Here is a 15,409-nt window from a genome sequence, read left to right on the forward strand (position 1 = left end):
ACAGTGTGGGTACTCTGACCTTTACGAAAGCCTGATTGGTTTGGGGAGAGAATATTATTTTCTGTTATTTGTATTCTTGTAACTGACCGTGCACTGCCCTTTTCATAAGCTTCATAACAAGAGGTATCATGGAGATGGGCCTATAATTATTCAAGTCTAATCTCTCACCACCCTTGAATAGTGGAATAACCTTAGCTGTCTTCCACTCATCTGGTAGTTTGCCTGAACGTTAAGATAAGTTGAAGAATTTGGAATGGTTTTATAAATAACAGGTGCAGCCATTTTTAGAAGTACATGTAAACCGCTTATCTTTTCAAGACCAGGCAATATATGTGTTTGTAATCTCAACTCATTTAACACAAAATCATCACATATTTCATCAAAAATGAATTTAGTAGGCAGTAATTGATAATATCTACCAACATCACCATGACAACCGTGTGAGCCATGCTTACTTGCTACGACAGAAATGGAATGTTGGTAAAGTTCTTTCACAATATCACAAATATCCCTGATGAGACAGCTCGACCAATCATTCTCACCTAAATCTCGCTGGAATTCCTCATCAAAATCAACAACCTATATGTTACTGGGTTTATACAATTTAAGAAAATTGTATACATAATTGTGGTCAGTCAGACGAAGAGAAACAATGTCACTTTGTTTTACATTTTGAGGAAAATTCGTTAAAATTATGTCATACAGTTTTGTCCACAAATTCCATTTATAAATGAACCTTGATTCACTTGTTGAATTCATATTAAAATTAAAATCTCTGAGTATGATTGTTGCTTCAAGAATTCAAAATGCCATTTACAAGAAAAAAATTCAGTATATTTGTGCCCATCCCTCAATTATTCATAGTACTACATGTATGACCCCTTGCTTTCAAAATCAATTTAAGACTCTTTTATACGTCAGTCACATTTGCTGTACGGTGGCCATACAGCAAGTCAAAAACAGCCATTTTAACATTTTTTTTGTAATAGCTGCATATGAATAAAAATTAGTAAAACTGCTCTTTTCTACTTGCCATACGGCCACCATAGAGTAAATGTGACTGAGGATATTACCAATAATATGCACAAACTCATCCTGTACATGGCAGTGCATTTCACATAATCACATCATGTACATGTATGCTGTGTACATGTAGCATATTGCAGATATCACTGCATGGCTTCAGTGATAGTCACTAGTAATTTGAAAGCTCAGGCCTGATAATAAATGTGGTTTTTGTACTGATGGTTTTGTTTCCTTGTATATTGCAGTGGGCTCACAGCACTAGCAGCATATGGCTTAACATCTGAGCTTTGGGATACAAGTGCTGGTTTATTGGCAGCATGTTTCATTGCTATTGGTAAGTTTACATTTAAAGGGAATTCTCTGGGCTTAAGATGTTTAATCTCAATAAATAAAGTAAAATTCACAGAGCAAAATGCTGAAAATTTGATCAAAATCGAATAACAAATAATGTTATTGAATTTTTTAAATTTGCATTATTCCGGTAAAACAGTTCTACATTGTAGGCATGACTTCATGAATATTCATTAGGTGAACAGATGATGTCACATCCCCACTTGTTCTTTTGTATTTTATTGAAATTAGTTTTATTGAAAATTTTTCTACCAAGAATTTAAACAATTGGATTGACAACTGATTAAGTGCATTAGTTATTTCTTGCTGTAACTTATTTCACCATAATGGGGACACATCATTTACACTTTTATGAAAAAAATAAAACAATTATTATTTCATGTAATAACATGTTAAAAAAAAGCAAAGGATCCCCCTGTATCCTTGTCTGAAATAACCCAGTTAAAAATCTTTAATAATCAATTCTAGTTCAAAGTCTTTGCAATAACCACTTGATATAGCTGAGATAATTTTACTAAAAAGTGATCATGTAGAATTTGCATTTTTTGTCTAATAACTTACGATGACATAGCAATTATCATCTTTTCATTACATTTATTTTCATCAAAGCACCGGTCAGAAATTAATAGTTGGATTTGAGTTGGGTAAGCTGGTATGCATTATGGCCTGTAAAACTATCTTTGTTTCAAACTTCAGTTGGTAGTAAAAAAAAAGGGACCAGAGGAAATAGATAGATGTGATATATGAGTGAGTTTAATGATCAGTGAGTAGTTTCTGTTACTGCAGATAATAGATTTCTAGGTATCGCATTGTAATTTGCTAGGCTTTTGTGCTGGGCTGCTATACAAAATTTCTTTTGTGTTGCAAATTTTTACCAAAAGACTGTACAGAATTTGTTAAAAACATTTTCTCAACAAAAACTGCAAATCAAATTTGAGAAACAAAATTATTCCCTGCACTGGTTCGTCTGAAAAGAATGTAATTTAATACTGTAAATATGTACAAACCTACATTTTGCATCTAATTTGTATTGAAAGGCATGGGCTTTCTTGTGTCAGAATTCCCAAATATTTTAGTGGACACTTTAATGTGAACAAATTAAAGGACAAGTCCACATCCCAACAAAAACTTGATTTGAATAAAAAGAGATAAATTCAACAAGCATAGCACTGAAAATTTCATCAAAATCGGATGTTAAATAAGAAAGTTATGACATTTTAAAGTTTCGCTTCAATTGACAAAACAGTTATATGCACATCTCGGTCGGTATGCAAATGAGAGAACTGATGACATCACTCACTCACTATTTCTTTTGTATTTCATTATAAGAAATATGAAATATTTTGATTTCTTGTCATTGTCATGTGCAAAGTTTCATTCCTCCCTGAACACATGGAATTCCATTATCTTAACATTTTGTGCTTCAGGCAAGGAGGTCCTAATCGTCAACTTCGTAAAAATTGAAATATTGTATAATTCAAACAATAAAAAACAAAAGAAATAGTGAGTGACATCATCGACTCTCACATTTGGATGTAACTGGCTTGTTCATATAACTATTTTGTTAAAAATAAGCGAAACTTTGGAATGTCATAACTTTCTTATTTTACATCCAATTATGATGAAATTTTCAGCATTGTGCTTGTCTGATTTTTCGCTATTGATTAATCAACATTTTTCTGAAGTGGATTTGACCTTTAACAGATGATTGATACCTGATGCACATATCAATATACTGGTATTTAAGCTCGTACTACTTTTTTGTTCTAAAATATGATAATCCTTTGTAAAAGAGTCATTTCTTAAAATGTACTGTAAATAGTGATTTTAATAACCAAAGTATTCTAAAAATAGACAGTGTATAATGATTAAAAAATGGCACACAAAATGCTAGAGTAGACATTTTACAATCTATGTTTTTAGTTTATAACTGTGTACCTGCAATATATATATTTTTACTCTCCTTGTTATATTGACAAGCAATCATTACTTTTGTCCTCAGTTCCGGGTTACATATCTCGATCAGTTGCCGGGTCATATGACAATGAAGGAATTGCCATATTTGCTCTGCTTTTCACCTACTATCTATGGGTAAGTGCAGAACCTCATACAAAGTTTTAAAGAAATGTTTGTGTTTTTTTTAGATTGGCCATATGGCATATTAACATATGGACAAAAAATCACTGAAATTGAAAAATACATTTTTACAAGTTTGATTATATTAAACAGCTTGAAGGATAGAAGATTTGATAGAAAATTATTTTAAAATATGGATTGTAATGTCTATTTTTTTCCAAATATTTGAATCATGCTCTTATATCTCTTATGCATTAACTCTAAAAATGTGTTTGAACATTTTTTACATAATATGTTTTGTTTACAGTTGAAGGCAGTAAAGACGGGTTCTGTAGCTTGGGCTTCTGCTACAGCGCTTTCATACTTCTATATGGTTAGTAAATCAATCAGTATTATACAGTGCATCTTTTTAAGAAAAAAGGAAACTTGTTTCCCAGATGAAAATTTCAAGGGAATTGTTGAAATGATGATAGTGTTCAGAGTATACAAATATATTCAATCGATTGCAAAATGGTGATGACCAATCAAGGTAGTTGTTTCAATGTTCATAGTGTACAAAGTATACAAACATTTGCAATCAATTGCAAAATGGTGATGACCAATGAAGGAAATTGTTTCAATGTTCATAATGTTCAGAGTACACAATCATGTGTCAACCAATTAGAATTGGAATTTAAAATTTTAATTGATGTAATATATCTATGTATCTTGGGGCCAAGGGTTGTTATAATGCAATGTACAAGACAAGAAGTTTTTCATCAATATTGTTATTGTGTCTTGTATAGAAACAAGATAACATAATTATATTCACCTGAAATAATGTTTTGATTTTGATTTGTTGCAGGTATCAGCATGGGGAGGTTATGTATTCATTATCAACCTCATCCCTCTCCATGTATGTGTCCTATTGCTTATGGGACGTTTCTCAAATCGTATCTATGTTGGTGAGTCATTTTTTGCATGGTATTTTTCATTCTCTGATTACATCATGAGCCATTGCTGAATATTTTTAAAACAGATACTAAGTACTTGTTCTTTTGATTTTCCAGTCATTAAAAAACACTAAAAATATATTTTTTTTTATTGGGGGGAGGAGGGGTTTCACCATATTTCATTGTCTGCATACTGCTAAAGAATTTTAGATAAATATTATTTTACATACTTTTACAGTATTTTGATACTAGCTAAGCTTATTAGGCTACACTGATAATTAGCGTAATATGAATGCACCATACTTGTATGACAACTTCATATATGTAGCCGGCCTGGGAGTAAAACTCGTACAATCAATACATTTGATCAATTTTCCAATAATTGGCAACCGAATACGTTTTACACTAATGAAGGTTCGCTAGAATTTGATGACCAATTAGAGACATTTTGTTATCAAAAGTATATAAATGTATGCTATAATCTTTCATATTCGACACCAAAGTGCACGATATCAAATGAAATCTATGCTGAGTTTAATGAATTCCAAATATTGTATCTCTTTGAAAATGGCGGCCACACCGCTGACTGCACCTTTCAGTTATGTTGATGTCCATGTCTTGGCGCTGTAATGGGACACTCCACTGAGTCGGCTTGCTTATTATATGTGACCATTTCTAGGTCATAATAGGCGGTGCAGACTTTCCCGAGCTTGCTCAATCTCGAGATTTTAGCCCGATCTGCCCTCTTCACGATTAATCTCGACATTCAAGAAACCCTGTCTCCACCATCGCAAGAAGAGCAATTCCTGCTCCAGCGAGGCTTCAATGCAGTGTGGTCTGACGCCGTGAATAAATACTCCTGAGTGCGTCTGCACCTACGAATTAGCATGATAATTCTTGCAAGTAATCCCAAGTTGACTTGGGATTGTAATCTCGAGATTAATCCTTCGAACTAGCACGATAATTGCGTCTCCATTGCCAATAATCTCAAGATTGCTCAGATCAGGATAATTTGCCGGATCAGAAATAGCATGCTAATTTGAAAACTCGGGATGGTGCAGATGGCCCTATAAAGAGGTTTTATAAATTTTTAAATTCATAAATTTTTTGTGATGTCTGATAATCTGGAGTCTTGATTGTTGGAAGTATTTGATTGGTGAACAATCAAATGGCAAAAAGGGTATTCATTCCAGGCCCAATAGTAAGATGATATAATTTGTGATTTTATCTCTAAATAAACATCACATATTTTTCTAAATGATTAAAATTTTACTAATTCATGCATATTTACTGATTGTCTTTCAGCATTCTGTACATTTTACATTTTGGGAACACTGATGTCTATGCAGGTGCCATTTGTAGGATTTCAGCCTGTACGAACCAGTGAACATATGGCGGCTGCAGGTAAAGTCCATGTACAGTATATGCTCTACGTTTCAGTATTGCAAGTTTTCATTGGAATTGGTTATAATTAAGTTTGTGCAAGGCGCAGATGGAATGCTGGTTATTCAATTAACTCTTCAGACAACGGTTCCTTTCAATTACTTTTTTTTCTGTCATAGAAGTCTTTCAGAACACATACAAATGTTTAAAGTGGTGTGTTTTGAAAGGTAATTCTGCGGAACCAGTTTATATTGAAATTCCATTTTTTTTTTAAAGCACATGGGAGATACGTCTTTGATTTGTAACAATGGAGGAGAATAAGCTTCTTCTGAATTAAGGACATTCCACATTTAAGTTTGTGTGCATCATGATCTGCACATATTTTATGCTGTGCTTTGATGTCATAAAGGATGAATAAAGCTATAGGTATCAGTGGATTTTTCCCTTGATGTGCATTCTAACAGATTGTTTGAAGCTAATTAACTGAAAATAATCCATGGAACCTCTACAATTTCAGAATACTTTACTTTTCAGTACTGCAAAAATGACAAATATGACCTTGAGGTTGAATAAACGGTAGAGCAGTTTGAGATATTTCATCACATAGATACAAATCATTGTGGGCAATTGGGGTGTTCTAAAAAGCACATTTCCTACATGCTGATAGTTTTTAAAAAAAATCTTATATTTTAATGTTAACACCTCTTAAGTATACCTTCCTCTACAACTTTGCAAATTTTCGTGAAAATTAGCAAATTTGTTACAGAAATTTCAAATTTTTTAGATCTATAGGTTTTTGTAATCTTTTTACACCATTTTAAAGAATTGAAGAATTTGTTAGCCTTAAAAGAGCAATCTAATAGAAATGTGAATGCATTATCTTAAGTATAAATTTCTTAATCATAGGATACTGTAAAATTTGATGAAATTTACATGGATTTGACTGAGTATTAGATGTTTAAACTCAACGTAATAATCTTGTGGGATCTAGAAATGTCCAAACCTTTTAAATGTGCATATCTCAAGAACTTCAAATCAGATGAATTTCAAAGATCGATAGCAAAAAATCAAGCACATGAACCCATGTTATTTTTTAATATTTGTAATATTCAGGTGCTATAGTAACTCTGTGCAAAATTTGATGAAAATGACATGGATTTCATTTTAACTGTGGAACGTCCTTAAAGAATTATTTGTACACTATCCTGCACTAACAATGCTTTGTGATTGCATTTTGATTAGTGATTTATGTGTGTCTGATTCTAGTGTGAGAAAATTGATTGAGGATTCTTCTCATTGGCCTTAAATTTCCATATTTCAGGGCAAAAGCTCTTTTCAAAATGGCACATTTTTATATAACAGCACAAATGGGAACAAGCTAAAAGGGAACAGAAATATTGAATGTCAGTGAAGGGGCATTGAAGCTAATCATTAAGGTATCCAAGGCTATTGATTAATTAAGGCACTGTCATCAACTCATCTGTTGAGTTTGCTCTTTTGCTGTCTTCTTTCACCAGGTACCTTTGTCCTGCTACAAGCCTTTGCCTTCCTGAGATATATTCAAGATTTCTTGACCAAGCAGGAATTTCGCTCTCTGTTCTTCTTTGGGGTGCTCGGTACAGCAGGAATCACTTTCTTGGGGGTAGTATTCTTAACTTATGCAGGTGAGTAAAATTTAAAAGAAATTGAGATGTTTGTATGGTGTCTCCAGATAAGGGTGTTTGTTGTTCAGAACTTATAATATCATTTGCAATTATCAACTGTGAAATTGTTGTTGAGGGATAACTTCTGTAAGTGGTTTTCCAGGCAGAAGCAAACCAGCAGTTAATTGCAAATCAGCAATTAATTGCAAATATGTGGGATTTTTTAATTGATTTAGGGACCTTACATATATGCAGTTGGTTGTAAGTTTGTTGCAATACCCCTTGTATGTTAGAACATTCTATCCAGCTATTTTTATTTTTAACTGAATGTTTTGTTTCTTGATACTCATGTTTGCTGGATTTTTCTTTGCCTTCTATGACAATTTGTGTGTCATTGACAAAAAGTAATGCAGATTTAATATTTAGACAATTTTTAGCAAACAACAGTGTAGACCAACCTCCTTCTGTCATTGAAAGGTAAAACTTGGTAGCATTTAACATGTACTGTATAAACAATGAGATCTCAGCCTTGTCTGGTAAATTAGTACACAAAGATATATGTATTTTTTTGGGGGGACCGCCTGTCTTTTATTTTGTTTCTATAGTTTTACCAGAATATAATCTGAATGTATAAACTCAGTCTCCCAATGCAATCTGGTTCTGTGACAATTAGCTATAAATGCTATCGCAGCGTTTTCATAACAATTGAACCTGGTGTTACAATTTTGATGTTATTTTCAATGAAAAAAATGGAACACTGCATTTTCCCTAACCAGTTTATGTTGGCAGGCTGTGTTTACATTAGAGCAGCACTTTAATGTCTTTAATTGACTTTTTTGCTTTCTTTTCATTTCTTAACATTATTTAAAAAAATAATTATAAAATATAATGTTGTTCATACAACAGAGAAGACAAAAATAGTGATTATTCTTTATTCTGTTATCTTTGATCTGAAATATTTTACTGGACATCATTTTGCACAGTATTTGTAGATCAATGAAATTTAGCATATACAGGGGGCTAGTAATCTAATTGAGCTGTCATCAAATGGCTAACAAATTGTTCTTCATTTTCATGGATGTTGGTTATCGTAAGTAAAATCTAGTTGTTTTTAAAACCAGTTTTTCTATTAGATGTTTAGTGGATTTGTCTGCTCTTTGTATAAATGGCACATATCTTTAAATATTTTTTTTAATTTCTTGTTTGTCATTTTCATTGTATTCCTATGACATCTCTTGGTAACCTAGTATTCATGTTTGGTTTTCAGGTTATGTTGCACCCTGGAGTGGTAGATTCTATTCACTGTATGATACTGGGTATGTGTTATGAAAATAAATTATATTCATCAATTTTTGTACTGTATTCTATTACAGTAAGGATCTTAACCTCTTTTGTAGTGTTGAAGATAACTCATCAGTCAAGAGTTACTGTCTGATCTGGGTATTCGATTACTTATTTTTATTAAATGATAATAAGGATTTAACCTATTTTTTTGTTAAAAGATATGGAGTGGTACTTCAGCTTTGATCAAAAAGGTCTTTTACACCAAGTTTACTCCCAAGTCATAAGCAATTGTAGAATGAGGTGTAGATTAATTTTCACAGAGCAAGAAGATATTGATTACTTTTTTTACATGTATTTGAAAGAGTAGTCGCTAAACATAATGAGGGTTTAGTAGCTATAAAAAAAGATTCAAAATTATACAAGACAACTGGATACCAATTACAAGCATTTTCATGGTGTAGTGGCTTTTTTAAAATCACATCACTCTTCATATGACTCTGAATCTTTGGTCTCCATATGTCCCAGTCTCACCTCTTGGTCAATTGTATTCAAAATGATGACAACATCAAATGTATTCATGTAGAAATTAGGATGAACATTGTTAGCCAGGGGACCGTTTCATCAACATTTTTGTCCGACAAGTTGTCAGATCTGACATCTTTCCTTGATTCTGATTAGCTGAGAGGCACTGTCACTATAGGAACTGTCGGATAAAATGGTACTTGTCAGATAAAACGTCCGACAAGTCCTTTCATGAAACGCTCCCCTGATCAGCTTCATTCAAGGGATCCTCACCTCACCTTTCCCTGTGGTTCAAATCACATCCTTTCCCTATTTTTCTGTTGCCAAAGGAGTTGATTCAACTTATTGAATAGCAGTATAACAAATATACTGCAATGAATTTTCTTGAAACACACAGATATTGTGTAACTCATCACAAATAATTTCTGTAGTGACTGAATTCACCGAAAGGTGCATTTTAGGGGGAAAATCCATAGTTCGGGGGCACATATTGTGAAGGCTTATGATTATGGTAACGTTGCCATTTTGGTAATACCGTGGATACATTTATTTTGATTGGCCGCTGAGCCCCATAAAAATTGTTACTTGCCATACATGTATTTTGTGATGATTATTTGGTGGACTCTGTCCCTAATTTTGAACTATCTCTCGAAAAAGTACTCATTTCATGAATTCATATGAGTCCTTTGATAACATTTTCTTTTTCATGAAACTTTTTTTCTTTTAAAGGTCTTTTCATTTCTCTAAATTGTTATAATGATTTTTTAAAAAGTTGTTTATCTACAAATTCACAGAGGTTGATTTATCAATTACATTTCTATTTAAAAATTCATGAACATTCTTTAATGTAATGAATGTTTTGTTAATTTTTCAGCTATGCAAAGATTCACATTCCAATTATTGCCTCAGTATCTGAGCATCAGCCAACAACGTGGGTGTCCTTCTTCTTTGACCTTCATATCTTGGTCTGTACATTCCCAGCTGGACTCTGGTTTGTCATAAAGGATATCAATGATGAGAGAGTCTTCAGTAAGTATTGTTAAAAATTCAAATTAAAACAGATTAGAATTCTCATTCAAACATCTTGTTGCAAGTTCAGCAACATTTTTAGTTACAAAGTTTATATGAGGTATCAAAAGATTTGCAAAGAGTGGAAATTGTAGACCCATCAAAAGATAGTTTGTGTGAAGCCTATGATCCCATTTGTTTCCCAAAGTATGTCAATTTTTCTCACCTTGTCTTAACAAAGAGGAAAATGTTGCTGAAATATATTCAGTGTGTTACTTCTCATTTCGATGGAAAAAAATTTAAATGCTTCTTCAGTGTATTATTATTCTCATACCAATCGGTCTTATTAATGTTCATAACACCCTTATGACTTTAAGAGCAAGGAAGATTACTTTCATTTTGTTATTGTTTTGTATTTCAGTTGCCTTGTATGCCTTGAGTGCGGTATATTTTGCCGGTGTGATGGTCCGATTGATGCTGACTCTGACTCCAGTGGTATGCATCCTCGCTGCCATAGCAATCAGCAAGACTCTCAATGAATACTTGGTGGATGAACTCCCCAAGAAATCCATGTCAGGGGATGAAGAAGATGAGGAAGATGAAGAGGATGCTGATCGCAAGAACAGGAAATATTATGATAAGGTAGAGTATGGACACAGTGGATGGTTCTGGGCATGTTGCACAAAATTGGCCTTTGAATGAACCCCCTTGATAATTGCTTCAGAATGGCTGTTGGGTTGAGTTCAACCACAAGATTTGTGTGGTATTCCCTTATTGAATGCAAATAAGCAGGTTCAGATGCAGTCCGTTTTCCCTCATTTATCAAAACAAATCAGTTTGATGAGCTTAGCCTTTGTCACCTTGCCTAAAGTCACAGCAGCATCTTTCAAGCAAGAATCGCACAACCAGTTTCTTATCAATCATCACCATAATCATGGACACATCGTTCTCGCCAGAAAAAAAATCACGCATGTCGGGGACTTGTGCTGCCACTCCTGGGGGGTGGGTGCGGGAGGGGGGTTCACCCCTCCCGCGCGGAGCGCGGAAGCGACGGCCTTTTCATCAAATAGAGACGCTAAGGAAGCCCCATTGTGGCGTATTTTTAAGCCCACACAAATGCACATAAATGCACAGATACTTGCCGTTCAGTAGGCTTGGGAGCCAGCGCCGAATCCAAGCACTGAGATAGAAAAAACATGGAATTTGGAGCTGACAGAATGATTTACTTCGAGCAGAGGACAAACTTTCTCTGCTTGGAGCCTGCAGTGTATGCCGTGATGCATCGTGTGTGTTGTGTGTATTTCTGTGACTGTGCAAAGCCAGTACAGAGCACGTGCGTTGCGTTAAGCAACACTTGTGATTGTATCATCAAAGTACATAGGGATTTGTGTGTGACTTGTGTGAGAAGGTTTTTTTTGGGGGGTTTCATTCCAGAACCCCCCCCACCATCATTTGCTCGCTAGTCTTAAATGGGAGTCTTGTCATATTGGAATATTGACCAGAAGTTAATAAAACACATATTATTGTTCTGTCAGTAATGAAATTAGCGATTGAACTATGGATATTTTTCAGTCATATTTCCTTTAATCTTAGTCTTTTCATTCCAAACAATCAGTTTTTAATGATGTATTTCACCTTTATCCAGTTTGCCATTTTCTTAAGTGACTGAAAACAAAGACTAGTCCCAACCCTCCGCGAGTTGTTTACATAACTTTCTTTGTCTCCGCTAGTATTGCACAATCTTGAGAAGCACATGTTTGGAAATCTGATATTCTTGCGGAGGGGGGGGGGGGGTTACAAGATTGTCGCCCTTTTCATTCTGTGTTGGGTTTGGCTGCTACATGGCCTGTGTTGAGAAATTAGGTCAGGGTAAATTTAATTGCAAAGAGAGGCTTTGGACGGCATTCATGATGGATAGTCTTTTTTTTTAAATGCATCATTTAAATAATTTCAACTTCACATTTGCAGGCTTGCAGGTATATTGTTAGTCTAGATTCTATCCGTTGGTAGTTCATTTCTCTCCCCCCTCTCTTCATTCTCCACCATGTACCAAACCCCATTGATCGCGATATTCCCTATTTTTGTGGGGGAAGGATAATTCGAGGGGTTGTTTATATTTAGGGCGTAGAGGTCGATTGTGTAGTATAGGGGCCAGAGTAAAAAAAAAACACACAACAGTCCTGACAAAGGACTAGTATATTGTATGATAAAATTACTTTTCTCAGAATTGTACGAAAGTTCTACAAAAACTTTATCTTTTTACATTGTATTTGGACACGAATGCAGATCTTTCTTGACAAATAATGGGCTAAAAATACTAAACAGTAAACATACAGACCTCAAGTAAACTAAGTACCACACATTCAAACTTGGATTAAATCAAAGTTAATAAAACACATATTATTGTTCTGTCAGTAATGAAATTAGCGATTGAACTATGGATATTTTTCAGTCATATTTCCTTTAATCTTAGTCTTTTCATTCCAAACAATCATTTTTTAAATGATGTATTTCACCTTTATCCAGTTTGCCATTTTCTTAAGTGACTGAAAACAAAGACTAGTCCCAACCCTCCGCGAGTTGTTTACATAACTTTCTTTGTCTCCGCTAGTATTGCACAATCTTGAGAAGCACATGTTTGGAAATCTGATATTCTTGCGGTGGGGGGGGGGGTTACAAGATTGCCGCCCTTTTCATTCTGTGTTGGGTTTGGCTGCTACATGGCCTGTGTTGAGAAATTAGGTCAGGGTAAATTTAATTGCAAAGAGAGGCTTTGGACGGCATTCATGATGGATAGTCTTTTTTTTAAATGCATCATTTAAATAATTTCAACTTCACATTTGCAGGCTTGCAGGTATATTGTATGATAAAATTACTTTTCTCAGAATTGTACGAAAGTTCTACAAAAACTTCATCTTTCTTGACAAATAATGGGCTAAAAATACTAAACAGTAAACATACAGACCTCAAGTAAACCAAGTACCACACATTCAAACTTGGATTAAATCAAATCAGATATCAGTCAAGCACGGAAATCACTCTATCATCACAGCACTAAAAATTATAAACAATCACTTCGAAGAAACAATTGCCAGGGTCAAACCACGGTCAAACATGTGCTTGCGTTGTGTCCTGTGTGTGTATAATGTTTGCAGTGAGTTGATCTTGTGATGATGGGGAGAGAATTTGTGTGTGTGGTTTTTATGTCTGCAGTGAGTTGGGTCATGGATGACTGGGAGAGAATGAAAGGACCAGGGAGTCGGGAGGAGAACCGTAGCGAGCAGCCGCGAGCTAGCTGGGCGCCTTGCCACTTTCCAAGCCGTGGCGTAGGAGGCCTGTAAGTGGTCTTAAGTTGGTGGGACTTCGGCGCAACCCGACAAATTACGTTGATATCACTAAGATGAGTTCAGGGAGTGTATTTTTTTTTAATGAATATTTCCATTTAATTTTTCCACGCATGTCGCCACGCATGTCGCTGAAATTTTACGCATGGTTCCACTTGGTCTCCATTTCCGCACGCATGGTGTTTGCACCATGCGTATTATACACTGGCGAGAACGCTGCATGCACAAATGAATGGGAAATAAAAACACATACCTTTTTATAGTGGGATTCCTGCTAAAAGACCAGGGATCATTTCATAAAGCTGTTTTATAAGTTAAGAGTGACTGTAAGAATGACTGGTGATCCCTTCTTGTGGTAAATGATATTCACCATTAGATGTTCATTGGTGATTATTTAGCACAGAAGAAAGGTTCATCAAGTCGCTCTTAACTTACAAATGGTCCCCTGTGACTTACTTTTTATAAGATGCCTTTATAATATGGACATCGGGGGGCCCATTTCATAAAGGACTTGCAACTGTTGTAACTTTGCCATTGTGACAACTACCATGGAATCCTTGCATATGATTGGCTGCTGAGCCCTGTTACCATGGTAGTTGCCATTATGGCAAAGTTACAACAGTTGCAAGTACTTTATGAAATGGGCCCCAGGAATGCATCAAAATTCAAAACGATAGTGTCAAAACTTCTGTGCCACATAACATGTGAGTCTCATACATGCATGTTCTGTGGAAGTTCAGAACTCATTGATAGCGTTGGTGCTGTAATATAAAGGTGGAGTCAGTGGTATTTGTTAGTCTATGTCAACTCAATTACAAAACAAATCTAAATAATTGATTGTAGATAATCATATTTCTATTTGTATTACAGAGCCAAGGTCTGCATTGTTGTGATATTATGATAATATTTCTTCTTTACTCCAATAGGCTGGTAAAGTGCGACGAATCAAGACAGACAAGGGTAAAGATGACGAGGGTATGGGAGGTAACCTAAAAGGATTCGTTGTGGTAGCTATCATCATGACTCTCATGTTATTCTCTGTTCATTGTACATGGGTTACCAGTAATGCCTACTCCAGCCCTAGTATAGTGCTTGCTTCCCACAATCAAGATGGGTAAGTATGTTTGTGTGCTCATTTTTGTTTGTATTTACAGGACTGAGAATAAATGCTGATGTGAATCTTGAAAAGGAAGTTGGCCTAGAAAATCTGGATACATGAACATTATGTTATGAATGTTCAATGTTCAATAATAGGAAAACCAAGAGCTGATTAAAGATGCTAAATCACATAAGCTCAAGTATGATATAACAGAATACAGTATTGAAGTACACTTGAATTAGCAATATTTAGATCTCTCTTCCAAGAAAGCTCTAAACTAGTCATAAGATATGAAATATAAACATTTTCTAATTCTCATTTTACAATTTGACTGATCTATGACAATAGACGTGGAAATATAATTTGTGACATGATTGTGTTGCTCTGCACCAGGTCTCGTGTCATTCTTGATGACTTCCGTGAGGCGTATTATTGGTTACGTAAGAACACTGATGATCATGCCCGTGTGATGTCATGGTGGGATTATGGCTATCAGATCGCTGGCATGGGAAACAAAACAACACTAGTAGATAATAACACCTGGAATAACAGCCATATAGCATTAGTAAGTGCACTTTATCTTCTCTTTGGTATTTATAGTGGATCTGTTTTAAAGGGGGTTATCAATGATTTGTCTTGTTGGAGACATCCCTTGATTTAAAAAAAGATCCAGAGAAGATCCTGCTTGGAATTGCAGATAAACAAATATGATTGAGATAGATTCATGTTTATCCCATAGGA

The 15,409-nt window shown here is 34.8% G+C and overlaps 1 protein-coding gene across 1 annotated transcript in view; it reads left to right on the forward strand.

Moving 5' to 3' along the window:
* Nucleotides 1–15,409, forward strand: part of LOC121411161 (dolichyl-diphosphooligosaccharide--protein glycosyltransferase subunit STT3B-like) — a 33,691-nt gene that overhangs the window by 11,554 nt on the left and 6,728 nt on the right. Inside the window, exons 4-14 of the mRNA XM_041603708.1 lie at nt 1,272–1,360; nt 3,380–3,468; nt 3,761–3,826; nt 4,298–4,397; nt 5,691–5,789; nt 7,286–7,432; nt 8,679–8,727; nt 10,092–10,246; nt 10,647–10,867; nt 14,496–14,683; nt 15,062–15,233. Of these exons, the coding sequence (XP_041459642.1) occupies nt 1,272–1,360; nt 3,380–3,468; nt 3,761–3,826; nt 4,298–4,397; nt 5,691–5,789; nt 7,286–7,432; nt 8,679–8,727; nt 10,092–10,246; nt 10,647–10,867; nt 14,496–14,683; nt 15,062–15,233 (1,375 nt within the window). The remainder of the gene's footprint in view (nt 1–1,271; nt 1,361–3,379; nt 3,469–3,760; nt 3,827–4,297; nt 4,398–5,690; nt 5,790–7,285; nt 7,433–8,678; nt 8,728–10,091; nt 10,247–10,646; nt 10,868–14,495; nt 14,684–15,061; nt 15,234–15,409) is intronic.

The sequence above is a fragment of the Lytechinus variegatus genome, chromosome 3, assembly GCF_018143015.1.
Source record: "Lytechinus variegatus isolate NC3 chromosome 3, Lvar_3.0, whole genome shotgun sequence".
In the NCBI taxonomy this organism is placed as follows: Eukaryota; Metazoa; Echinodermata; class Echinoidea; order Temnopleuroida; family Toxopneustidae; genus Lytechinus; species Lytechinus variegatus.